Genomic DNA, 27,685 nt, shown 5'->3' with positions numbered 1-27,685 from the left:
TATATTGAAGCATTCATTCTATCGATTTATTACATTATTCTGGTGAGCAAGTGTTTATTTAGTCTTCTTGGGCAACATATAATGACAGAAGTAAAGCTGCATTTATCTAATTATACACAACAGTGGAAGCTGCTGAGGGGAGGACAGCTAATAATAATTGCCGGAATGGAGTGAATGTGTTTGATACCATTCCAATGATTCCATTCCAGCCATTATTATGAACCGTCCTCCCCTCAGCAGCCTCCACTGATGGACAAGTTGAGATAACAAATAGCCTACCAAAATTATAAGCAGAAACATATTTAAAACAATCCTGAACCCTGCAAAAAAACAAATGTCTGCCGTCTCTAACTGTAGCCTACAGCGCATTTTCTATATTATTGGATTAGGGTGCGGGCCTCAGATTTTCACTTCACATATTGTCAGGCGGTTGCGAATGGGTTATTAGCCCGAGTGGCGCAGCGGTCTAAAACACTGCACCTCAGTGCTTGAGGTGTCACAACCGGACGTGATTGGGAGTCCCACAGGGCGACGCACTATTGGCCCAGCGTCGTCTAGGTTTGGCCAGTGTAGGCCGTCATTGTAAATAAGAATTTGTTCTTAACTTGCCTAGTTAAATAAAGGTGAAAAAAATAAAGAATAATTGCGGGCGGGTGCCGGTGAACAAACAGCTGACCCGCGCACCATTAATCCTTACATTGCATAATAGTAATAGAACAAAGTTACATTTAGCAGGCACTCTTATCCAGAGTGACTTATAACAATCCTTTAGAAAACCAGAAAGAAGATCTTTAATGTACATAACCCTTTATAATGTTGCTACATACTTGTATACTTCAATGAGAGGCAGGTTGCTCTTCAGGCCCAGTATCTCTCTTAAATTGAATCCAGGTATCAGGCCCGGAGTGTCAACAAACTGTGGAGGGGGGAGACACAATCAATCAATCAGTGAGTCAATGAATTAATTGTGCATGTATGAGAGTGTGTTCTTACCTGTAGTAGCTGTCCACTGCGCCAGGGCTGGCAGACCAGTGTGTAGACATTCCCTCCCAGTAAAAACAGTATTAACACCACCAGCATGAAGAGCCAGGAGAACAGGAAACTTAGCCCTGCACCCCTACACACACAGACAAATAAGTTGAGATAATTATTTTACCAAATGTCCTTTATGCCCATCCTCATACCCACACACACAGACAGACACCTGTGACAGTACTTACGCCATTAGGAAGGTTCCTGCGCAGTTGGCGGTGCCGGATCGTTCTGTCGGGTCGTCTTGAGGGCTCAGTCCCACCAGACCCAAAAACAGACCCAGAAGGTTACACACTACGACCAGGAGAACTACACAGCTCAGGATAATACCCACACCCCACCTAGAGAGACAAAAACACAGAGGGATAATTACCTTATCTGTTCAGCCCTGTCAGTGTGTGCGCGTGCCTATGTGTGTGTGTGTACTCATTACCTGATCATCTCTACCCACTCTGCCTGTGGTGAGTACATGTCGATGTATCTCTGAGCCTCTCCCAGTGTGTCTGAGATTTTGCTGAGGGCAGAGACAGGGATGTATCCCTTCACCAAAGAGATCTGTCTCTTGATGACTTCAAGCTGCTGCTTCACATCTGAAGGAGAAGGAGAGGGATGAATGTATCTCTAGACACTGATCCAAGGTCAGTTTTAAAGGTATTTAGGTTAAAGCATAAGATACGGCTAGTAGATATCAGACTCTTGTTAGTGTCACTGTGAATAATAATGACCTATAACAGCTAGTAGTTTAACTGAACTAGTCCTAATCTTATAACAGTTAGTAGTGGCCTTGAAGGTAAATACTCACTCTGTACCATGTCCCTGGTGTCGTTGGTCACTCTCTGGGGAATACTGGCAAATAAGTATTCTCCCTGAAATACACATGGTCAGAAACATCCTCTGTAACTACCGCAGAAATGAAGCATAGAAGTCAATGGATGAAAAAAGTGGATCTCAATTCCTTTCTCACAAACAGGACCATGCTGTGGAATGTCAGTTACACTTCACTAATCCATTTCAACTGCTCTCTCTCTCTCTCAATGGGGGAGGGGGGGGGGTATTTAGTGTGCCTATTTAGTTCAGACAGAATTACCTCTTTCACTTTTGAGTTGAGATTAGCCTTGGTGACGTCATCAACAGCCGACTGCAGCTCATTCAGACTGGGGATCTATGGAACATACACAAACACACATACACTTTAGGTTACAAACAGTTCATGACTTCTCTGCAGTAAGTGTCGTTCTTATTCTTTGGCAGCAGGGGGCAGCAAAACCAGAACTATCCACTCAGATGACATTCATATTTTTACTTTGGCATGTATTGCCTTCCTTATGCTTGTTATAAAAGTAGAACAGTGATAGGGGCGAATGAAATACTGCTTTGTTTTCCACAATCATATCAGAGTAACATACACCATGGTATCTTATCCATGGTCCTTTAACTGTTTGTTCTCCGTCCTACTGGTTTGTTCTCGATAAGGAACTTATCTTGTGTTCCTCATACTGTGTGCGTATATATATATATATTATGAACTGTAATTTTCCTGAAACCCAAGCCTCTATTTGTGGTAGCTTGTTTGAGAAAGGGGGAGAGGAGTGGAGCGGGTTAACCCACAGACTCAGCATGCGTCAGCAACAGTAGAGTGGGAGGAGGAGAAACACCCTGAAACCTGATGTCACATAACTAATTTGCCTGTGTCATATCCACCCCATTAACTTCTGCTGCGAGACCAGCACACATCGTCCACAACCACACGACCACACACACTGTACCATGAACACACGAGAAAGACAGGTGTTTCAGCTCGATTGTGTTTAGCAAAAGGCCTGAATCGTTCCTTATCAAAAACAAACCAGTAAGATGAAAATACACACCAGTGTGTACAGGGGATAACTGGGTTAATCAGAGCTACCATGGAATTTGCATTCAATGGTGGCAAGATGAGAAGGAGGGAAGAAAAAAGAGAGGAGAGGCGACGCAACACGATTGCACTCACAGTGATAGTGGTGTCAAATGTTAGTCTCTCTAGCTCTGACTGATAGGCAGAACACCCATTACAGTCAGGGTATCTGAGTGTGCTGTTGATGCTGTCTCTGACAGAGGAAACATTAGCCTGGACTACAGTCACATCAGACTGGAGCTGGGTTAGAGTAGAGTTCAACCCCACCAGCAGGACACTGGTACGGTTCACCACTAGGATACAGATGCAACATACACACAGATTAAAATGTCAAAATATTTTTTTTACTTTTGAACGCTCTTTATTGAACCATTCATGAAACTATTCCAGAAGAGGAATACACACACACACACACAAACAAACATCACACGTGCACACAAAGACACACACACACAATTTACCATATCAGAAGAGGAATACACACAACCACACAAACAAAAACACACACAGGATGGAGTTGTACCTTTGGCTATATCACTGACAGACTTCAGGGCAGGGTTCAGGGGGCCCTCTAGACTTCTCTGGATCTCTCTGCCCAGCAGAGGACCTATGTCTAGAGGAGAGACAAGAGAGAGAAGGTAGAGATGTATGTAATTGTTGACCAGTGTTTCTCAAATGGTGGATCGAAGTCTCTTCTGGGTCAAAACAATGATCAACATAATTGTTTCAGTGCGTTTCTACTTTGCAGAACTTTTGCACGCATTATGTGAATATCTAGAACTGGGATCATCAACTAGATTCAGCTGTGGGACCATTTTTTCTTGAGCGGATGGTCAGGGGGCCAGAACATAACTACAAATCATTTGTAGACTGCAAATTGACCGCAAGAAGCCCAAACATATAATATTTGACTAAACATAATAATTTCAAATCTTGCCTGCATGTGTACAGTCGTGGGCAAAAGTTTTGAGAATGACACAAATATACATTTTCACAAAGTCTGCTGCCTCAGTTTGTATGATGGCAATTTGCACATACTCCAGAATGTTATGAAGAGTGATCAGATGAATTGCAATTAATTGCAAAGTCCCTCTTTGCCATGCAAATGAACTGAATCCCCAAAAAACATTTCCACTGCATTTCAGCCCTGCCACAAAAGGACCAGCTGACATCATGTCAGTGATTCTTTCATTAACACAGGTGTGAGTGTTGACGAGGACAAGGCTGGAGATCACTCTGTCATGCTGATTGAGTTCGAATAACAGACTGGAAGCTTCAAAGCTTTTTACTGGAACGAATTGCAAAAATCGCTGAAGTTGGAGACTTATTTCCCTCACCAACTTTAAACATCAGCTATCTGAGCAGTTAACCGATCGCTGCAGCTGTACATAGCCCATCTGTACATTGCCCACCCGATCTACCTACCTCATCCCCTTACTGTTTTTATTTGTTTTACTTTTCTGCTCTTTTTCCACACCAGTATCACTACATGCACATCTTCATATGGTCATTTATCACTCCAGTGTTAATCTGTTAAATTGTAATTATTTGCTCCTATGGCCTATTTATTGCCTACCTCCTCATGCCTTTTGCACACACTGTATATAAACTTTTTTTTTTCTACTGTAGCATTGACTTGTTTATTGTGTTATTGGCTTGTTTGTTTACTCCATGTGTAACTCTGTGTTGTTGTCTGTGTCACACTGCTTTGCTTTATCTTGGCCAGGTCGCAGTTGTAAATGAGAACTTGTTCTCAACTTGCCTACCTGGTTAAATAAAGGTGAAATAAAAACAATTTTTAAAAAAGGAGGGTGGTGCTTGGAATCATTGTTCTTCCTCTGTAAACCATGGTTACCTGCAAGGAAACACGTGTCGTCATCACTGCTTTGCACAAAAAGGGCTTCACAGGCAAGGATATTGCTGCCAGTAAGATTGCACGTAAATCAACCATTTATCGGATCATCAAGAACTTCAAGGAGAGCGGTTCAATTGTTGTGAAGAAGGCTTCAGGGCGCCCAAGAAAGTCCAGCAAGCGCCAGGACCGTCTCCTAAAGTTGATTCAGCTGCGGGATCGGGGCACCACCAGTACAGAGCTTGCTCAGGAATGGCAGCAGGCAGGTGTGAGTGCATCTGCACGCAGTGAGGCAAAGACTTTTGGAGGATGGCCTGGTGTCAAGAAGGGCAGCAAAGAAGCCACTTCTCTTCAGGAAAACATCAGGGACAGACTGATATTCTGCAAAACCTACAGGGATTGGACTGCTGAGGACTAGGGTAAAGTCATTTTCTCTGATGAATCACCTTCCAGATTGTTTGGGACATCTGGAAAAAAGCTTGTCCAGAGAAGACAAGGTGAGCGCTACCATCAGTCCTGTGTCATACCAACAGTAAAGCATCCTGAGACCATTCATGTGTGGGGTTGCTTCTCAGCCAAGGGAGTGGGCTCACTCACAATTTTGCCTAAGAACACAGCCATGAATAAAGAATGGTACCAACACATCCTCCAAGAGCAACTTCTCCCAACCATCCATGAACAGTGTGGTGACAAACAATGCCTTTTCCAGCATGATGGAGCACCTTGCCATAAGGCAAAAGTGATAACTAAGTGGCTCGGGGAACAAAACATCAATATTTTGGGTCCATGGCCAGGAAACTCCCCAGACCTTAATCCCATTGAGAACTTGTGGTCAATCCTCAAGAGGCGGGTGGACAAACAAAAACCCACAAATTCTGACAAACTCCAAGCACTGATTATGCAAGAATGGGCTGCCATCAGTCAGGATGTGGCCCAGAAGTTAATTGACAGCATGCCAGGGCGAATTGCAGAGGTCTTGAAAAAGAAGGGTCAACACTGCAAATATTACATTTACATTTTTACATTTAAGTCATTTAGCAGACGCTCTTATCCAGAGTGACTTACAAATATTGACTCTTTGCATCAACTTCATGTAATTGTCAATAAAAGCATTTGAAACTTATGAAATGCTTGTAATTATACTTCAGTATTCCATAGTAACATCTGACAAAAATATCGAAAGACACTGAAGCAGCAAACTTTGTGGAAATTAATATTTGTGTCATTCTCAAAGCTTTTGGCCACGACTGTATACAATCATGTCTCTCTATGATGCTTGGGAATACTTCAGAACAGATTTCCAAATTTAGAATCACTTGGAGCTGGGTTTTTTTGCCTGTTCGTGAACCCTGATCTCAAAGCTCAGGTACAGTACTTACCATTGAGGCTTCTGGTAACCTCATCCACTGTCTTATTGCTCTCTATCAGCACACTGTCAATTTGCTGATGAGACACAGGAGACAAACACACTTAGACACAGGAGAGACGACATACAGGAGAGACGACATAAAATTGCAAGACTCCCTCAAACACATTTAAATAGAAAGACTGAAACTATGCACCGAAACATCAAAGCCACTACCGATTTACCACACAACCCTGCCCGACCATTACCTTATCCCTCTCTCCCCTCCCCCTTTATTTTCCCCTCCCCCTTTTTCCTCTCTCCATCCTCTCTTCCCTTTTCTCTGAGTCTCTCCGATTCAGAGGGGTTGGGTTAAATGCGGAAGACACATTTCAGTTGAATGTATTCAGTTGTACAACTGACTAGGTATCCTCCTTTCCCTCTCTCACCCATCTCCTCCCTTCTCCCACCCTCATTCCCCATGTCCCCTCTCCCTCTGTTGTATCAGATACAAGTGTTCACAGTGCAGGCTGGACAGGGGAGACAAATGTTTTTTTTTACCTTTATTTAACTAGGCAAGTCAGTTAAGAACAAATTCTTATTTACAATGACGGCCTAGGAACAGTGGGTTAACTATCTTGTTCAGGGGAAGAATGACAGATTTTTACCTTGTCAGCTCGGGGATTCGATCTAGCAACCTGCCGTGCAGTGTGTGTGTGTGTGTGTGTGTGTGTGTGTGTGTGTGTGTGTGTGTGTGTGTGTGTGTGTGTGTGTGTGTGTGTGTGTGTGCGTGGCTGTTTTCTAGGGGGAGATTTATGGTAGATGGGGTGGTTTATGTACTAACTCTGAATATAATCTTTAGGTCAGAAACTGATCTATAGGTGGTTGTGTGTCAACAGAAGATAAGTGACATACCATCCAAGTAATTTATTACAGGATACTTAACAGAAGAGAATACGGAATGTTTTTAATAAATGTGTGTACCCATTCAGAAATATCCAGTTGCTACTTTATGCTATATCTATTGTTTTATAAACCAAAAAAACTAAACGGGTCTTACTTCTACTTCATTTATTATTTTGGTTTTCCCTTCTGAAAATAATAGGAACGTTCTCTCTCACACACACACACACACACACACACACTTACATGTGGGACAGCGGTGAGGTAGGTTTGGAGGTTGCCCAGTCTATTGCTGAGTTCTACAGAGCTGTCCTCGACACTCACTTTCAGTAACTGGTTAGTGAAGAACATGCAGATGTTCCCTGCACTACACACACACACAGACACACACATAAGCACACACATACATGAATGCACGCACACAAACACAGAGAAGTTAGTTTGTTTCACTTCATATCCAAATACACTCCCCTCTATATATATTTGGACAGTGAAGCTAAAAATTATTATTTGGCTCTATACTCCAGCATTTTGGATTTCAGATAAAATGTTTAATATTAAGCAACAATACAGAATGTACCTTTTACTTGTGAGTATTTTCATACATATCTGTTTTGCCGTTTAGAAATGAAAGCACTTCATGTATTTAGTCCTCCCATGTGAAGAAGTTTGGACAAATTCACTTATAGGGTATTATGGTAGTCAAAAGTTTAGTAATTGGTCCCATATTCCTTGCATGCAACAACTACATCAAACTTCTGTATCTACAAACTCATTGAATGCATTTGCAGTTTGTTTTGGGTTATGTTTTGCCCAATAGTATCTGAATGGTGAATGATGACTGGAGTCATTTTCTTTCTAAGTGAGTGGATAAGATATTTGTAAATGAATCATGATAATGCCATAATTAAGAAAAACCATGAATGAGTGAGAAAGCTACAAAGGCTACAACAAAACATGCTAACCTCTCACCATTACCAATAACATGGGAGGTTTGGATTTTTGGAGGGTATGAGCTTTGTTACTCTGTAACCTTATCACTCATCAATATCCATGACTATTCATAATCAGGGTAGCATCCACAAGAATTTAGAACACATGAACCTTCTAACCTTCCAAAATGGCACACAAGACATCGAAAACTCAACCAAAACAAACCACAAATGCATCCAATAAGTTTGTAGAGTCATAAGCTTGGTTTAGTCATTGTGTGCAAAGAATATGGGACAAAATACTAAACTTTTCCCTACGTTAATACACAATAATTGAATTTGTCAAAATACTTAGGATTTCTTCAAATGGGGGGTCTAGATACATAAAGTGCTTTCATTTTTAAATGGTAAAACAGATACATATGAAAATATCCTAAAAATACACTGCCTTATACAGTACCAGTCAAAAAATTGTTTTTTCTTTATTTTGACTATTTTCTACATTGTAGAATAATAGTGAAGACATCAAAACTATGAAATAACACATATGGAATCATGCAGTAACCAAAAAAGTGTTAAACAAATCAAAAAATATTTTTGATTCTTCAAAGTAGCCACCCTTTGCCTTGATGACAGCTTTGCATTCTCTCAACCAGCTTCACCTGGAATGCTTTTCTACCAGTCATGAAGGAGTTCCCATATATGCTGTGCACTTGTTGGCTGCTTTTCCTTCACTCTGCGGTCCAACTCATCCCAAACCATCTCAATTGGGTTGAGGTCGGGTGATTGTGGAGGCCAGGTCATCTAATGCAGCACTCATCTTAAAAAAGCTAGGTGGAACAACCACATATTACAGTCATAGTAAGTAAAATGTTCCTCAATAATGTAGATATGATGGTGATATTAGTTTATGATGGTGATGCTGGTATACTGGTGACCAAGCTGGTGTATGGTGGTCCAGCATGGTCTAGCTCAGGGATGGGCAACTTTGATGTGGGTGGGGGCCACAGAAAATCCGAACTCATCATGAGGGGCTGCAGTGGCTTGCGGGTCTGCTTACCCACATGTATGCAGTCAGAGCCGGCCCTAGCATTTTGGGGGCCCTATGTGATATTTTGGTCACCAGCAAAACACTGCGAAGGCTGGTCAACACGAAAACACAGCGAATGAACCATGAAAGCACAACGAAGGCACTTCGAAAACACAGCGAAGGCTGGTCACCAGCAAAACCACCACCTCCGCTGGTCTATGCTGGTTTTTTTCAGGGTGGCACACACTTACAGTATGACTAGTGTTGTGAGTAGTGTAGCCCAGTATAATCCTCTCCTGTGACAGTGGACAGCTTTAGTCTGTTCCTGGTACATGTGTCCTCCACAGTATCCACAGCAGCGACAGCAGGCCAGGCAGAACCCCACCAGGGGCATAAGGATAATGTACACGATCCCTATAGCAGCACACACTAGGAAACCAACTTCATAGAGAAGGACCTGAAGAGATTCACACACACACACACAAAATTAGTAGGGTGCCTTACATAAAGCTCTCCCAGGTTACTGCCTAAAGGGTAACTTAGGAGGGAGTGTCTGTGGCTAGTACACAGAGCTTAACTTGACACACACACACACAGTAAAAAAAAAGGTTGTCCTGCTCCTCTCCACCTAACTTCCCCTCAAGGTCCCATCAGTTTCTCTTAAGTCCCGTTAGTTTGGCTGCTCAGGCTACCTAAGATATCCCTCACCCATTATAGCCCTGCCATTCCCAACCAATCAGAGCGCTTGGAAATGCGCATCTGGACACTGCAACCGACCAGGTCAGAGTGTTATCATTGTCCGAAGGGAGAAGGCGCATGTTTCTGAGGACTTTTTATTGTCGACAGTAACACGAATGTCTGAATGTTGTGGGTGCATCGAAATGTACGTTTAAGGGGTGTTCTATTGTGGTTTTAACATGCTACTTTGATAAGTTTCAGCCATATGATCTACTGTATGGCTGTTAGTATTATTTAATGTTAGAGTTGCCAATGCTGCTTTGCGTATTGTTTATTGTATGTAGTATTATTCTGTACTGCCATAAGCGTTATTGCATTGGTTGCACAAGTACTTTTGCAGAAGTGGTTTAATTGTTGTATTGGTAAACATAGTCTTTTGCATGCACACGCTACCACAGCATTTTCCATAGTGGCCTTTATTGAGATGTTTTATTGAGCTGCCATGGGCAAGCTTCTCGAGTCATGCCAGACAGTTCTTGGAGCTTCTTGGAGCTTCCTCATGCACAGAGTAATTTACAACCCTGTGGTGCCAGGCCAGATCAGGTGTCAGCCTGGCAGATTCTCATACAAGGCTGAAGAGAGAAGGTGCCATGAATCTGGACTCTGTAAATCCAAGAAATTAGTTTCTCTCTCTAAGAGGTGAATGTTTAAGTTTATATTGATGCTGTGTTTATAGCCCTTTATAGACATGTAAGGGTGATGCAATTTGCCATTTATTCATGTACATGTGTATATTGCATAGTTATAAACATGAACTAATACTGTTCACATGTGTGCATATCTTTGTCTTATAGAAGCACAACAATAAGATTCCAATTCATTCAGATTCCCAAAAACCGTATAAACATCCTCAAATGGAAACAACTGTGTCTGTGTGTGTGTGTGTGGTGGTGACTATCAAGAGTACAGTGATGGGCCTCAACGTAATGCTCTAACCGGACAGCACTACAGAGGGCAGAACCAAACTAATCAGTCATAAGTATATAGCGGGTGAGGGCATTCACAGCCGACCGCTCAGACGGGTGAGGGCATGCCAGCCAACCGTTTTTACGTGGTCCTTCTAGACGGATTTAGAGACTAACAGTTTTTTTTACATGGTCCGTAGTTTCTCTGGATTTAGCGACCAAGTTTTTACACACACACACACGCACACATGCACGCATCCATCTTTTCTTACCTCTTTGATGGTCTTCTTGTCATCGTATATATTGCCCCTTTTCTCCACGAATTTAACCAGCAGATCTAGGAGAGAAGAATGGAGAGGGAGAGAAAGAAAGGGGAGGATCTGGATATGTTTGTTTTTTATGACCATGTTTTTCTTTCTGCTTGCATTCTGTATTTATATTTTGATGTGTGTTTTTTCTTTAATTTATGTAATTCAGGGCTCATCTGTAAAATCGACCTTGGTCTCAGTATGACTCCCTGACAAAATAAAGGTTAAATTAATATTTATATTTAAACATCAGCCAACATTCAACCAATAATGATTGGATATCACCACAAAAATATATTCAACATATAAACATCATCTGGCTTGTTCATGTGAGAGGATCTGACATCACACTGTCAAAGGCTGTATGGAGATGAGGTGTCACATTTTACATCAACCCTCTGATCTCCCTCTCTCGCAGGTAGCCTAGTGGTTAGAGCATTGGGCCAGTAACCGAAAGGTTGCTGGACCGAATCCCAGAGCTGACAAGGTAAAAATCTGTCATTCTGTCCCTGAGCAAGGCAGTTAACCCACGCCGAAGACGTGGATGTCGATTAAGGCAGCCCCCGGCACCTCTGATTCAGAGGGGTTGGGTTAAATGCGGAGACACATTCCAGTTGAACGCATTCAGTTGTATCTCTCTCATTCCCTCTCACCCTCAGTTTCTTCATCACCCTCTCTCTCTCTTTCCCTCATTCTCTCTGACAACAGTGAGACCTCACACCTTCACAATACAACAATTACTCTCTATCATTGTTTCATTTACTTGCAGAAATCAAACCTACTGTATGTTCTTTAGGTTCATGATCAGGAAACCATGTGAGAACTGAGACTACCACTCTGTTCCTACTCCACTGTCTGTACTTATGGTCAGGGTTCGATGGTTATTATGGTTATTATTCACACAACACCAGCTGGCATTGTGAAGGGAAACTTCAGAGGAGCTCTATCGTCTAGGTGGGAAACAGGAAATTCTGCTTTCTCATATTATCTCTCCATTTCTTTATTAATCTCCTGAAAGCAGATATCCAGCTGGCGTGCCATAAGACGTGTTAAAGCCCCAACTGGTACACTGTCATGTACATTACTTAGTGAACAGAATAGTTAATCCACTTCTGAATCCTGATATCCAGGCATTCAGCCATAGAGAGAGAGAAAGGGAGGGTGACAGAGAGAGAATGACAGACGGAGGTGGGTGTACTGAGCTCCACTAGGGAGCTTAGCCCACTCAGTTTTTGTTTTATGTCCCTATATAAATATAGCAAAAAAGTTCCAAATGATTGACTGACAGGTTGGTGAAAAATCTATCTCCCAGCACTGTGTCAGCACAATGGACAGTGTCAGCACAATGGACAGAGTGCGCTGCGGTGTGTAGGGGGACTATGGAAAGCCACTGGGGCGATTGTGTATGATCCCTTTGGGTTTCAATAAAAGCGGGGGGGGAACGCTTCATCTGTGGTAGGCTAAGTGAATAAAGTGATACGGCTCCGCCTGTAATATTTGATTTATAAGGGCGGGTCAAGTTTACCATTGAAGCCGCTTCACTCAACTCTGTCTCACACCCCACACCACTACATAATTTATTTAGCTTCTTATCCAGCTGTAAAAAGCGTTAGTGTTATTATCCTTCGCCTATTTAGCTAGCTCGAACCAGCTAATCTGCCACGGCCACGATGGATATCAGAAATTGGCTGCTCCAAAGTATCCAAACAAAGCCAACGGAGAGCGATGAGCAGCAGAGCGATGATGTTGCCGAGCTCCAGCTAGCTCCGAGCGCAGAGCCTTCCCTCTCTTCCAGGATAATGGCTCCACAGCTCCCTCCACCTCCGACTGTTCCTGACTATCTTGGAACAGAGGAGCCAGCCCAGGTTAGCCTAGAATCCTACCATAGCCTAAGGTTTTCTATCCAAAAACGTTCATTTAATAGCAACTGGTTCATAGGAAGAGAGTGGCTGGAATACTCGGTTATTGCAGATGCAACATTTGGTTTCCCACGTCGAAAGTTCTATGTTGGGTCCAATGCTAACGCAAACAAGGCCTTCACCCAAGTCGGGTATTCTAACTGGACGCATGCTATTGGTGGTACCAAAGGATTCTCTGGGCACGCATCAAACAAAGAGCGTTTGAAATGCACTGCATTGTGAGTACTGAGATGTCAACACTTGTTAAGAAATCGCATGTATGCGTTTCAGCGACTGTGGACATTATTGAGTGTCTTGTTTCAAACCAGAAACCACTGAGGGGGTGCATTGGACGCGATAGAGTCAAGAGGAGAGGGGGGGCAGTATACTTTTTCTGTCTGTGATGGAATATACTCTCTGAATAGACAAGGAACTTGTCAAGGTGTTTAGCACCATACCCCACAATGTCACATAAACATCACGCGAATTTTCTAAATGAAATCATAGGGCTCATGAGTGAGATTGTCACTGAGGACGCTACATGCGAGAACTCATTTCCCATTTTGACAAATGTGTTCCATCAGCAGAGAAGAAGCATGACACACCCGAGAAAAGCTCAACTAAGCCAACTGGTATTTGAGGGGGATCTTTCAAGATGATCTCGGGGAGAACGGAATGATCGATTACTCAGGAAGATCCACAGAGCATCAAGGAGGCAGCAACTGTTCTGAAAGGGTAAGACAAAATCTAGCTGGTTAGTTGTAATACAAATCGTTCTTTAGTGTGTAGGGTGCTGTCCATGGAGCCCGGAGATTTTGCGCCAACCTGTTACTTATTGGTCATAAGCATTTGAACTTATGTTTATTGTGGTATAGCGTGATATAAGCAGAATTCAATATAATTCCAACGCAATAACCCAAATGATGCCCCAGGGTATAGCTACAGATCGTATGTTCTGTTAGGGTTTTCGTGGTTGTAAATGGAACTGTACATATTGGAAACTTGTTTATGGTAGTCTGGCCATTGCTTACTTGATTACGATGTGTCGAATTTGATTTACAGTAGTGTATTTTGCCGTATCACAACGTGTTACTGAACTCATGAGGGAGCGGCATTATATTCCATGTTTGAAGCGGGCCATTCTAGCCCTATTTATTTGGGAAGACAACTGTGCATGGCTGCATTCCACTGTAGTAGGTTGTAGGCTGTTTTGGTTATTTGGATCTCCATTCGCATTTTGTTTACTGCATTTGTTTACTGTTAATGTAACTAGCCTAAATATATATTGTGTCATGCCGTTATCGATCTGACATTTTGTTTTACTAGGCCTACTACTACTACTTGGTACCGCTGTTTTGTTCAGTTCGCATTTATTCGTTCACATTCGCAGTTGTGTCGGTATTCTAAGTCAAACTGCTATTCAGTATTTTTGTTTGCATACACGAATAACTAGGCTACTACTTTCAGCGTTTCGTTTGCATTATTTTGGTAAGACAGCTATTACAAACAGCATATCTATCTTGTAGCCTTATTCTTTACCATAACAGCCTTACTTTAGTGTGTACGGCACAAGGCACTGTCCATTGTTCTGATATAGCGCAACCTGACTGTCACTTCAAAAGCACTCAATGATCTTGGAGTCTGGACATTTGAACTTTAGGTTTATTGTAGTATAACGTGATATACGCAGAATTCAATATAATTCCAATGCAAGAACCCCCAAAATGTTTCCCCCTCGCCGATTTCAATTGCCCCATTAGTCACTTTATCCTGGCCCCAGATATACAGTACCAGTCAAAAGTTTGGACACACCTACTCATTCAAGGGTTTTTCTTTAGTTTTACTATTTTTCTACATTGTAGAATAATAGTGAAGACATCACAAAACTATGAAATAACACATATGGAATCATGTAGTAACCAAAAAGTGTTAAACAAACCAAAATATATTTTATATTCTTAAAAGTAGCCACCCTTTGCCTTGATGACAGCTTTGCACACTCTTGGCATTCTCTCAACCAGCTTCACCTGGAATGCTTTTCCAACAGTCTTGAAGGAGTTCCCACCTATGCTGAGCACTTGTTGGCTGCTTTTCCTTCACTCTGCGGTCCAACTCATCCCAAACCATCTCAATTGGGTTGAGGGGTGATTGTGGAGGCCAGGTCATCTGAAGAAGCACACCATCACTCTCTTTCTTGGTCAAATAGCCCTTACACAGCCTGGAGGTGTGTTGAGTCATTGTCCTGTTGAAAAACAAATGATAGTCCCACTAAGCGCAAACCAGATGGGATGGCGTATCGCTGCAGAATCCTGTGATTGCCATGCTGGTTAAGTGTGCTTTAAATTCTAAATAAATCACAGACAGTGTCACCAGCAAAGCACCATCACACCTCCTCCTCCATGCTTCACGGTGGGAACTACACATGCGGAGATCATCCTTTCACCTACTCTGCATCTCACAAAGACCCGGCGGTTGGAATCAAAAATCTCAAATTTGGACTCATCAGGCCAAAGGACAGATTTCTACCGGTCTAATGTCCATTGCTCGTGTTTCTTGGCCCACACAAGTCTCTCCTTATTGGCATCCTTTAGTAGTGGTTTCTTTGCAGCAATTCAACCATGAAGCATGATTCATGCAGTGTCCTCTGAACAGTTGATGTTGAGATGTGTCTGTTACTTGAACTCTATGAAGCATTTATTTGGGCTGAAATTCTGAGGCTGGTAACTTTAATGAACTTATCCTCTGCCGCAGAGGTAACTCTGGGTCTTCCTTTCCTGTGGCGGTCCTCATGAGAGACAGTTTCATCATAGCGCTTGGTGGTTTTTGCGACTGCACTTGAAGAAACTTTCAAAGTTCTTGAAATGTTCCGGATTGACTGACCTTCATGTCTTAAAATAATGATGTACTGTCATTTCTCTTTGCTTATTTGAGCTGTTCTTGCCATAATATGGACTTGGTCTTTTACCAAATAGGGCTATCTTCTGTATACCACCCCTTTCTTGTCACAACACAAATATTAGTGTCATTAGCCAAACATTCAACCAAAACATGAGCAAACAAGGGTTGCTTCAACAACATCCTCCAATCCTGATTGGATAGCAGCCATGATCAAAGAGACTATCACTATCCAATCTGTGCATTGCAATCTGCTCAGCAACTCTAGAGCTCTCTGATCTAGAATGAGTTTCACCTGAGCAAAGGTCAATGGCTAATTAACACACAGTGTGTGTGTGTGTGTGTGTGTGTGTGTGTGTGTGTGTGTGTGTGTGTGTGTGTACCTAAGGGGCCTTCACTGTTGTTTGTCCATCAGAATCAGTACTAGCCCTAACAAGGAAGCAGTCACAAATAAACTGAGCCAGCTCTGAAATAATAGTCATTTAGGATCAATAACAAATGTGACAAAGACTCTGGACTACAGTGGAATATTGTCCACTCACTACTTAAAGATGCACTATGCAGAAATCCCTCTGCAAATGGGTGAAAGCCCAGGTATTTATATGGGATTTACAGAGTGGCTACACACACCTGGCTAGGTCAGAATGAGCTCAATATGATCATAACACTGCTGTAGAAAAGCAGCGTTGTCCGATTATGCTACAGTATTTTTTTACTATGGCACCCTATTCCCTTTATATAGTACACTACTTTTGACCAGATGGATGCACCGAGACTGACCTTTGGGGAAGGGGTTGGGCTGGACGGTGTGGAGGAAGGACTGGACGACCCCGGACATGAAGCCTGCGTCTGCTCTTGGGATTGACTGGTACTGTGTTTGGATCAGGTTCATGGGAGAGACTCCCTTAGGACAGGTGGCAGGGGGAGGCAGGGCCAAGCTGGACCCCAGCAACAGAGCCCCGATCCAGGCCGACACCAACCTGGCGCAGCCTCCTAACCTCCAAACACTCCTACATGCTCCCATCACTGCAACTAGAGATAGGGCTGGAAGGTGGGCTAGGGTAAGGCTGGAGAATGTAGAGTGGCACTATCTCTGTATTGATGGGCCTGCAAATACAAAGCAGAGACACTGGGGTGGAAGTGGAAACACACAGATACGGAGATAAACACAGAAGTAAACACAGAGATTGTTGTGAAAGGGTGCAGGCACTGGAAAGTAAATGCATACATATTGTAATTGTAAGAAAACTATCATTGAGGGAAACCATAAATGTGACCACAAGTGAAGCAGGTTTCCAGTTCCGGTGACATGCCTTACCGTGTCTTTCTGTTACAAAATTATTGTTTTCCAAAAATGTAAATTGTGAACCCCATATTAAGGTGTATGATGTTTATGGATAACAATAAAAAATTAGCAGGTCTATTTCGCTCCAGCAGATAGCATAATCTGTCCATCCACAATTCACCTGTGGGAACATTGCGGCTTTCAACTTGCGTGGAAGCAGGCAACCCAACTTCATTCATGGGAAATATTTTCTATTAACTGTTCGGGCAGAAGAAGCTGGGTTCCATGCCGCTAATTAACATTGCACACCACGCGGTCCTCTCCGGAATGGTTCTCGCTGTATGATTGTACGAACGAATCCACAGTTTTGAAGTCAAACGGCAAATTGTTCGCCTTGCAGCAGAATCGGGGCCTCTGACCTATGCGGAGAAGAGGATCAGCATCTACCTAGACTTGAGTGCCGAACTGCTAAAACGGAGGGTGACCTACAATGAGCTGAGATCCCAGCTACGCAAGCTAAATCTGAGATGCGGCTTCATCCAACCGGCAAAACTCATCTTGACCTTCCAGAACACAACACACGTTTTCCACTGCCAAAGAAAGCTAAACACTTCTAGAATCACCTCAAAACTACATCAAACCTAACACACAAGCGGACGAGTCAGATGGAACCCCGTTATGATTGGCTTAATATTCAGATATGCTATCCATACACTCACACAGCCTAGCCCTCAGCACAAGACAATGAGGACCCCTTAATTGGATATAAGGAACATTACAATTATTGCTGAGTATTGAACTTTGTTATTAATATATTGCCTATGGAACAGGAGGACATTAACACAGTGATGACACCACGCCGATGAAAGAACAATGGACAATATATTGAGTGAGGTTTCACTCCTGTACTTCCTGTTCATCCACAACTGCATGGCCAGTCACAACTCCAACACCATCATTAAGTTTTCAGACGACACAACAGTGGTAGGCCTGATCACTGACAACGACGAGGCAGCCTATAGGGAGGAGGTCAGAGACCTGGCCGGGTGGTGTCAGAATAACAACCTATCCCTCAACATAATCAAGACAAAGGAGATGATTGTGGACTACAGGAAAAGGACCGAACACGCCCCATTCTCATCGACGGGGCTGTAGTGGAGCATGTTGAGAGCTTCAAGTTCCTTGGTGTCCACATCAACAACAAACTAGAATGGTCCAAACACACCAAGACAGTCGTGAAGAGGGCACGACAAAGCCTATTCCCCCTCAGGAAACTAAAAAGATTTAATATGGGTCCTCAGATCCTCAAAAGGTTCTACAGCTGCAACATCAAGAGCATCCTGACTGGTTGCATCAATGCCTGGTACGGCAATTGCTCAGCCTCCGACTGCAAGTCACTACAGAGTGTAGTGCGTACGGCCCAGTACATCACTGAGGCTAAGCTGCCTGCCATTAGCTCAGTGCAAATGTTGCCTGTAATCCATGTCTTCTGGTTGGGGTATGTACGTAGTCACTGTAGGGATGATGTCATCGATGCACTTATTGATGAAGCCAGTGACTGATGTGATGTGCTCCTCAGTGCCATCGGAAGAATCCCAGAACATATTCCAGTCTGTGCTAGCAAATCAGTCCTGTAGCTTAGCATCTGCTTCATGTGACCACTTTTTTTATTGACCGAGTCACTGGTGCTTCCTGATTTAATTTTTGCTTGTAAGCAGGAATCAGGAGGATATAATTATGGTCAGATTTGCCAAATGGAGGGCGAGGGAGAGCTTTGTAAGCGTCTCTGTGTGTGGAGTAAAGGTGGTCTAGAGTTATTTTCTCTCTATTTGCACATTTAACATAATGGTATATATTATATACACCAAGTCACTTGGCTCTGTCATATCCTCACATGGTCTCTCCTATCATTGCTACACAGACAACACACAATTAATCTTCTCCTTTCCCCCTTCTGATAACCAGGTGGCGAATCGCATCTCGGCATGTCTGGCAGACATATCAGTGTGGATGACGGCTCACCACCTCAAGCTGAACCTCGGCAAGACAGAGCTGCTCTTCCTCCCGGGGAAGGACTGCCCTTTCCATGATCTCGCCATCACGGTGGACAACTCCATTGTGTCCTCCTCCCAGAGTGCTAAGAGCCTTGGCGTGACCCTGGACAACACCCTGTCGTTCTCCGCTAACATCAAGGCGGTGACCCGATCCTGTAGGTTCATGCTCTACAACATTCGCAGAGTACGACCCTGCCTTACACAGGAAGCGGCGCAGGTCCTAATCCAGGCACTTGTCATCTCCCGTCTGGATTACAGCAACTCGCTGTTGGCGGGGCTCCCTGCCTGTGCCATTAAACCCCTACAACTCATCCAGAACGCCGCAGCCCGTCTGGTGTTCAACCTTCCCAAGTTCTCTCACGTCACCCCGCTCCTCCGCACACTCCACTGGCTTCCAGTTGAAGCTCGCATCTGCTACAAGACCATGGTGCTTGCCTACAGAGCTGTGAGGGGAACGGCACCTCCGTACCTTCAGGCTCTGATCAGGCCCTACACCCAAACAAGGGCACTGCGTTCATCCACCTCTGGCCTGCTGGCCCCCCTACCTCTGCGGAAGCACAGTTCCCGCTCAGCCCAGTCAAAACTGTTCACTGCTCTGGCACCCCAATGGTGGAACAAGCTCCCTCACGACGCCAGGACAGCGGAGTCAATCACCACCTTCCAGAGACACCTGAAACCCCACCTCTTTAAAGAATACCTGGGATAGGATAAAGTAATCCTTCTAACCCCCCCCAAAAAAGAAAAAGATAGATGTACTATTGTAAAGTGGTTGTTCCACTGGATATCATAAGGTGAATGCACCAATTTGTAAGTCGCTCTGGATAAGAGCGTCTGCTAAATGACGTAAATGTAAATGTAAAAATGGTAGAAAATAGGTAAAAGGGATTAAAGTTTCCCTGCGTTAAAGTCCCCGGCCACTAGGAGCGCAGCCTCTAGATGAGTGTTTTGCTGTTTGCTTATGGCCGTATACAGCTCATTGAGTGCGGTCTTAGTGCCAGCATCAGTTTGTGGTGGTAAATAGACAGCTACGAAGAATTTAGATGAAAACTCACTCAGAAGATAGTGTCATCTACAGCTTATCATGAGATACTCTACCTCAGGCGAGCAAAACCTTGAGACTTCCATAGATTTCATGCACCAGCTGTTGTTTACAAATATATATAAACCGCCACCCCTTGTCTTACCAGAAGCTGCTGTTCTATCCTGCCGATACAGTGTATAACCCGCTAGCTGTATGTTATTCATGTCGTCGTTCAGCCACGACTCAGTGAAACATAAGATATTACAGTTTTTAATGTCCCGTTGTTAGGATATATACGGGTTTGTAGTTCATCCACTTTATTATCCAGCGATTGTGCGTTGGCCAATAGTACCGATGGCAAAGGCAGATTAGCCTCTCGGTGCCGGATCCTCACAAGGCACCCCGATCTCCTTCCGCGATACCCCCATCTCTTTTTCCTGCTAATGACGGAGATGAGGGCCTTTTCGGGTGTCTGGAGTAAATCCCTCTAATCCGACTCATTAAAGAAAAATTCTTTGTCCAGTTCAAGGTGAGTAATCGCTGTTCTGATGTCCAGAAGCTCTTTTTGATCATAACAGACGGTAGCAGCAACATTATGTACAAAATACGTTACAAACAATCCTATTACTGATCCTATTACTGCTCAGACAATCTCTGGGAATCAAAATGGCATACCCATACTCCAATATTTCACAATAATGTCTTGCAATCTGGAGGGTGTCTTTTTGCATTCCCCCAATGGTCCAAATGTAGAATCCGTACCCATGCCAATATCATGGAAGTAATGGTTTGAGAACATTCCAAGATTGGAAAGACATACAGTGGGGGAAAAAAGTATTTGATCCCCTGCTGATTTTGTATGTTTGCCCACTGATAAAGAAAGGATCAGTCTATAATTTTAATGGTAGGTTTATTTGAACAGTGAGAGACAGAATAACAACAAAAATATCCAGAAAAACACATGTCAAAAATGTTATAAATTGATTTGCATTTTAATGAAGGAAATAAGTATTTGACCCCCTCTCAATCAGAAAGATTTCTGGCTCCCAGGTGTCTTTTATACAGGTAACGAGCTGAGATTAGGAGCACACTCTTAAAGGGAGTGCTCCTAACCGCAGCTTGTAACCTGTAAAAAAAACACCTGTCCACAGAAGCAATCAATCAATCAGATTCCAAACTCTCCACCATGGCCAAGACCAAAGAGCTCTCCAAGGATGTCAGGGACAAGATTGTAGACCTACACAAGGCTGAAATGGTCTACAAGACCATCGCCAAGCAGCTTGGTGAGAAGGTGACAACATTTGGTGCGATTATTCGCAAATGGAAGAAACACAAAAGAACTGTCAATATCCCTCGGCCTGGGGCTCCATGCAAGATCTCACCTCGTGGGGTTGCAATGATCATGAGAACGGTGAGGAATCAGCCCAGAACTACACGGGAGGATCTTGTCAATGATCTCAAGGCAGCTGGGACCATTGTCACCAAGAAAACAATTGGTAACACACTACGCCGTGAAGGACTGAAATCCTGCACCGCCCGCAAGGTCCCCCTGCTCAAGAATACATATACATGCCCGTCTGAAGTTTGCCAATGAACATCTGAATGACTCAGAGGACAACTGGTGAAAGTGTTGTGGTCAGATGAGACCAAAATGGAGCTCTTTGGCATCAACTCAACTTGCCGTGTTTGGAGGAGGAGGAATGCTGCCTATGACCCCAAGAACACCATCTCCACTGTCAAACATGGAGGTGGAAACATTATGCTTTGGGGGTGTTTTTCTGCTAAGGGGACAGGACAACTTCACCGCATCATTTGACGGGGCCATGTACTGTCAAATCTTGGGTGAGAACCTCCTTCCCTCAGCCAGGGCATTGAAAATGGGTCGTGGATGGGTATTCCAGCATGACAATGACCCATAACGCACGGCCAAGGCAACAAAGGAGTAGCTCAAGAAGAAGCACATTAAGGTCCTGGAGTGGCCTAGCCAGTCTCCAGACCTTAATCACATAGAAAATCTGTGGAGGGAGCTGAAGGTTGGAGTTGCCAAACGTCAGCCTCGAAACCTTAATGACTTGGAGAAGATCTGCAAAGAGGAGTGGGACAAAATCCCTCCTGAGATGTGTGCAAACCTGGTGGCCAACTACAAGAAACGTCTGACCTCTGATTGCCAACAAGGGTTTTGCCACCAAGTACTAAGTCATGTTGTGCAGAGGGGTCAAATACTTATTTCCCTCATTAAAATGGAAATCATTTTATAACATTTTTTACATGCATTTTCTGGATTTTTTGTTTTGTTTTTCTTTCTCTCACTGTTCATATAAACCTACCATTCAAATTATAGACTGATAATTTCTTTGTAAGTGGGCAAACGTACAAAATCAGCAGGGGATCAAATACTTTTTTCCCACACTGTAACTGGTAATGAGTAACTCCTTTTTTCTATATTTACAACTTAGGTTAGCAATGTTGGCCTATGGAGTCCCTTGGGAAACCCAACTACCAAACCATCCAATGATGGGATTTATAAATAAATTATCTGTGCTCCCAAAAGGACTGATCTCTGTAATATTTAAACAACTTATGGAAAGCTTATTTTCTGAGCTAGCCATTAAAAAAGTATGGTCCACAGTTCTAAGTGAATCTGAATAACCCTTTAATTGGAACAAAATATGGAAAAATTTGACCTTGTTATCCCGTAATCCAAGCAGGGAGTGTCCTGCAGTTAAATGCTTCTGGGACAAAGTTACAAAATTAATTTCAAAGTGCAGAAATGTAAATATTCAATGCTTTGCATCTACCATGTTAACAATGGTAGTTCCTTGAATCGCTCAATTAAATCAGAGACTATTACTGCTCACAGGCAGCACTGCAGCAAGAAAAATATGTTGGCTCTTGGATGGCAATCACCTCACTCGCTCTCCCAATTTGCCAGTGGATACAGCTACTATTAGAAGTTATAACATTAGAATTATCGACAGTGACAATTCATGGTGCAACGTCAACAGTGAAGAGGCGACTCCGGGATGCTGGCCTTCTAGGCAGAGTTCCTCTGTCCAGTGTCTGTGTTCTTTTGCCCATCTTAATCTTTTCTTTTTATTGGCCAGTCTGAGATGTGGCTTTTTCTTTGCAACTCTGCCTAGAAGCCCAGCATCCCGGAGTCGCCTCTTCACTGTTGACGTTGAGACTAGTGTCTTGCGGGTACTATGTAATGAAGCTGCCCGTTGAGGACTTGTGAGGCGTCTGTTTCTCAAACTAGACACTCTAATGTACTTGTCCTATTGCTCAGTTGTGCACCGGTGCCTCCCACTCCTCTATTCTGGTTAGAGCCAGTTTGCGATGTTCTGTGAAGGGAGTAGTACACAGCGTTGTACCAGATATTCAGGTTCTTGGCAATTTCTCACATGGAATGGCCTTCATTTCTCAGAACAAGAATAGACTAACGAGTTTCATTCGAAAGTCCTTTGTTTCTGGCCATTTTGAGCCTGTAATTGAACCCACAAATGCTGATGCTCCAGATACATTTACATTTTAGTCATTTAGCAGACGCTCTTATCCAGAGCGACTTATAGTAGTGAATGCATACATTTCATTTCATTCATTTTTTTTTCTCCGTACTGGCCCCCTGTGGGAATCCAACCCACAACCCTGGCGTTGCAAACACCATGCTCTACCAACTGAGCCACAGGGAAGATACTTTGGGGTCACAGTGACGGATACTCAAATAGATACTCAAATAGTCTAAAGAAGGCCAGTTGCATTGCTTCTTTAAATCAGAACAGTTTTCAGCTGTGCTAACATAATTGCAAAAGGGTTTTCTAATGATCAATTAGCCCTTTAAAATGATAAACTTGGATTAGCTAACACGAAGTGCCATTGGAACACAGGAGTGATGGTTGCTGATAATGGGCCTCTGTATGCCTATGTAGATATTCCATTAACAAAAATAATCTGCCGTTTCCAGCTACAAGTCTTTTACAACGTCTACACTGTAGTTCTGATGAATTTGCTGTTATTTTAGTGGAAAAACAAGGACATTTCTAAGTGACTGTCACGCCCTGACCTGAGAGAGACGGTTTATTTCTTTATTTTGTTAGGTCAGGGTGTGGGGTGGGCAGTCTGTGTTATATTTCTATGTTGTTTTTTCCTTTGATTGGCCGAGTATGGTTCCTAATCAGAGGCAGCTGTCTATCGTTGTCTCTGATTGGGAATCATACTTAGGCAGCCCTTTTTCCCTCCTTCAGTGTGGGATCTTGTTTTTGTACAGCTCAGTAAGCCTGCAGAACGTGACGTTTGTTTTTCGTTGTTTATTATTTTGATTTAGTGTTCTGAGTTACAATAAAGAAATATGAGCACTTACCACGCTGCACCTTGGTCTACTCCTTTTGACGACCGTCACTGTGACCCCAAACTTTTGAACGCTAGTGTATATCAGCGGAGGATCCTCAGAGGAGGAAGGGGAGGACCATCCTCCTCAGTGAAATTTCTTACAAATAATGATAATAAAATGCATATTAATTACTTAAAATCATACAATGTGATTTTCTGGATTTTTGTTTTAGATTCCGTCTCTCACAGTTGAAGTGTACCTATGATAAAAATTACAGACCTCTACATGCTTTGTAAGTAGGAAAACCTGCAAAATCTGCAGTGTATCAAATACTTGTTCTCCCCACTGTGTGTGTGTGTGTGTGTATGATATATATATATATATATATATATATATATATATACACACTGAATGTATAAAATATTATGAACACCTGCTCTTTCCATGACAGACTGACCAAGTGAAAGCTATGATCCCTTATTGATCCACTTCAGTCAGTGTAGATGGGGAGGAGACGGGTTAAAGAAGGATTTTTAAGCCTCGAGACAATTGAGACATGGATTGTGTATGTGTGCCATTCAGCGGGTGAATGGGCAAGACAAAAGATTGAAGGGGGTAGGGTATTAGGTGCCAGGTGCACCAGTTTTGTCAAGAACTGCAAAGCTGTTTTTATTCTCAACAGTTTCCTGTGTGATTCAACAATGGTCCACCACCCAAAGGACATCCAGCCAACTTAGCCCAACTGTGGGAAGCATTGGAGTCAACATGGGTCCCTGTGGAATGCTTTCGTCACCTTGTAGAGTCCATGCCAAGACGAATTGAGGCTGTTCTGAGGGCAAAAGGGAAGATCTTCTTAATGTTTTGTACACTCAGTGCTATTTTTTTTTTTACTTTCTTTGCTTTTGTGCCCACGGGTAAGTGGTGCTGGTGATCAACTTCTGATAAACGTGTCCTACCTTTGTTCATGTGTAAAGTATTTCCATGTTGCGCGACAAACATTGGCATCATACTTCCCTGTTTATCTATAAACATTGGCACAGCATCCTTCAAGAGAGCATATTTCTGTCTTAGGCTATACCACTGAAGGTTATCAACATCTATACACACTTGAGCTTTGATCAATCAACCACCAACACAGCTATCATAATCAATTACTTGAATCTAGTCATTTCACATTTGCTGTTCCTATATCAATAAAAAAAAGACGAGACAGATCACCAAAAAACAGAAAAACTTTACATAACGCAACCACACAGTGAGTGTTGATAGTGTGTTTATAGAAAAACAATCAACACTGCGTAACAGTTCATCATAAACAGCTACCTGCATCACTACTGTTTGTTTAGTTTAACCAGACAGAGGTGAAATATGGGAGGGGGAAACCAGGCAGAGATCTGCTTACTAAGACTGTGTGACAGAATAGTTAAAGGTTAAATAAAAATACCAGTATTCTCTATATAAAGTAAAGAAAAGCTTTTACTAGGATTGCATAAACTCAAACAAAGTATTGCAATGTCACATGCAATTTGATTGTCCAATCAGTTTCAGTATGTTATATTTATTTACTCATGTGCCTCTGAAAGGCAAATACTAGGACAACGGAGAAAGAAAGATAAAATATATTAAGTACAGACTAAAAAGCACTCACTTCCCACAGTGTAGACAGTGTTCTGTTGCGAGTAGAGCAGAGAGTGAGCAGGCTTCTTTGTACACAGTCCTATTGGGACAGACAGAACACAGTCAACCAGTCCTGGAGTACAACTCCAACACTCTCTCACTACTGCTGCTTCAACTGTATACAACCACCCTAAAGCTCCTCTACAGGAAATAGGCTCTATAGTGGCTTAATCAATTACAACAGCGGACTTGTATATCTTGTACACTTAACTACTACTATTGCCTCTGGATGCTAACTGCAGAGCTGTTAGCCTACTTCTCCTGTACCTGTTTGAGGCTCTGGAAGTGTGTGGAGGAGTAGAGGAGACATAACAGGAGAGTGAGAGAGAGATGGGGGGGAGAGAGTCAGGAGAAGAGAGTGTGAGAGAAGAGGAAAGAAGGTAGAGTGTGTTGGAGACCATAGAGGAGAAAGATTTCGGAGAGGTGAGAGGAAAAGGGGGGGACAGAAAACAATACTTTACCTGTTGTTCCTTAAGTCGAGACAGGAAAGAGGTGAAGCAGGAGAGTGAAGTATATTCTCCAGGTGAGTTTGAGTGTGTCCTCTTCCTGGACAGGTTTGTCACCAATCTGCAAAGCACAGGTGTGTGTGTGTCCGGTCTCTACCCTGGTTCCACTAGTGTATGTGTTTGCAGGTGTGTCTCCGCTCTACACAGCACAGATGTGTGAGGGAGTGTGTTAGTCCCTTCCTTGAGAAACCTGATAGGGTGTACTATTGCTGCTATTAATTTGACTGCCTCTCTGCGAAATACTGACAATAGAGGGAGGGAAGAAGGGATTGGGGAGGGAGAACGGGAGGGTCTTAACTGGATGAGAGAGACAGTCGGGAGGGAGAGAGCAACACACATACTTTGAGGAGCGGGTGTTTGCTTTTTAGCAGTGAAAGGCTACTACAGTATACATTGACCACAAACCCAAGCGGACAATGGAACATCGCCAGGAAATGTCAACTATAGCCCAACAAAGTTTGAAAATGTGAACGTTACTTAGCCATCACGGTCATTTACCGGACATAGAAATAGATTAAGTATTTTTTTATATTTTAAGAAGGCTGGCCACATGAATTAGAACAAACAGGTAACTAACTGCTAAAACAAAGGAAACACCAACAAAGTGTGTTATTAGGGCGTTGGGCCACCACAAGCCCTCAGAGCAGCTTCTATGCGCCTTGGCATAAATTCTAAGTGTCTAGAAATCTTTTGGAGGGATGCGACACCATTCTTCCACAAGAAATTCCATCATTTGGGGTTTTGTTGATGGTGGTGGAAATGCTGCCTCAGGCGCCATTCCAGAAACTCCCATACATTTTCAATTGGGTTGAGAGCTGGTGAATGAAAAAAAAGCACCATTAATGCCATTATAAATGTTATACATGCTTATGACTTATGCTTGAATGCCTACTTTAAATAGTTATCTAATGAATGAATGCTTTTTCATGAAAGTTATTTTTACCCATTCATTCAATGGTGGTTCATCATGAAGAGCCTTCGATTCCCTTTGGTGGTAATGTTGATGTGCGTGTCCCATTTTAGGTTGGCTTGGAATGTCAAAAAAATATAAAATAATGTCTTGATCACATAAAAGCATCAATA

At 42.9% G+C, this 27,685-nt stretch overlaps 1 protein-coding gene across 4 annotated transcripts in view; it reads right to left on the bottom strand.

Annotated features, from left to right (window-relative positions):
* Positions 1-26,833, bottom strand: part of prom2 (prominin 2) — a 34,683-nt gene extending 7,850 nt beyond the window's left edge. The window contains exons 1-16 of one of the 4 annotated variants that reach the window (XM_014199004.2): positions 26,558-26,833; positions 26,068-26,136; positions 24,450-24,575; positions 16,513-16,839; positions 10,904-10,968; positions 9,240-9,445; positions 7,273-7,393; positions 6,158-6,221; positions 3,450-3,539; positions 3,023-3,219; positions 2,120-2,194; positions 1,835-1,898; positions 1,466-1,622; positions 1,221-1,373; positions 994-1,117; positions 828-916 (exon numbers count right to left, since the gene is read on the bottom strand). In XM_014199004.2, the coding sequence (XP_014054479.1) occupies positions 828-916; positions 994-1,117; positions 1,221-1,373; positions 1,466-1,622; positions 1,835-1,898; positions 2,120-2,194; positions 3,023-3,219; positions 3,450-3,539; positions 6,158-6,221; positions 7,273-7,393; positions 9,240-9,445; positions 10,904-10,968; positions 16,513-16,756 (1,649 nt within the window). In that variant the 5' untranslated portion in view covers positions 16,757-16,839; positions 24,450-24,575; positions 26,068-26,136; positions 26,558-26,833. The remainder of the gene's footprint in view (positions 1-827; positions 917-993; positions 1,118-1,220; positions 1,374-1,465; positions 1,623-1,834; positions 1,899-2,119; positions 2,195-3,022; positions 3,220-3,449; positions 3,540-6,157; positions 6,222-7,272; positions 7,394-9,239; positions 9,446-10,903; positions 10,969-16,512; positions 16,840-24,449; positions 24,576-26,067; positions 26,137-26,557) is intronic. The other 3 variants (XM_014198994.2, XM_045718940.1, XM_014199010.2) reach the window with 3 other exon arrangements.
* Positions 26,834-27,685: the final 852 nt, after the last annotated feature.

Source organism: Salmo salar, chromosome ssa01 (assembly GCF_905237065.1).
Source record: "Salmo salar chromosome ssa01, Ssal_v3.1, whole genome shotgun sequence".
NCBI classification, from domain to species: domain Eukaryota; kingdom Metazoa; phylum Chordata; class Actinopteri; order Salmoniformes; family Salmonidae; genus Salmo; species Salmo salar.
Note: the sequence above shows the minus strand (reverse complement) of the source record. Positions and strands in the feature narration are given on the sequence as shown.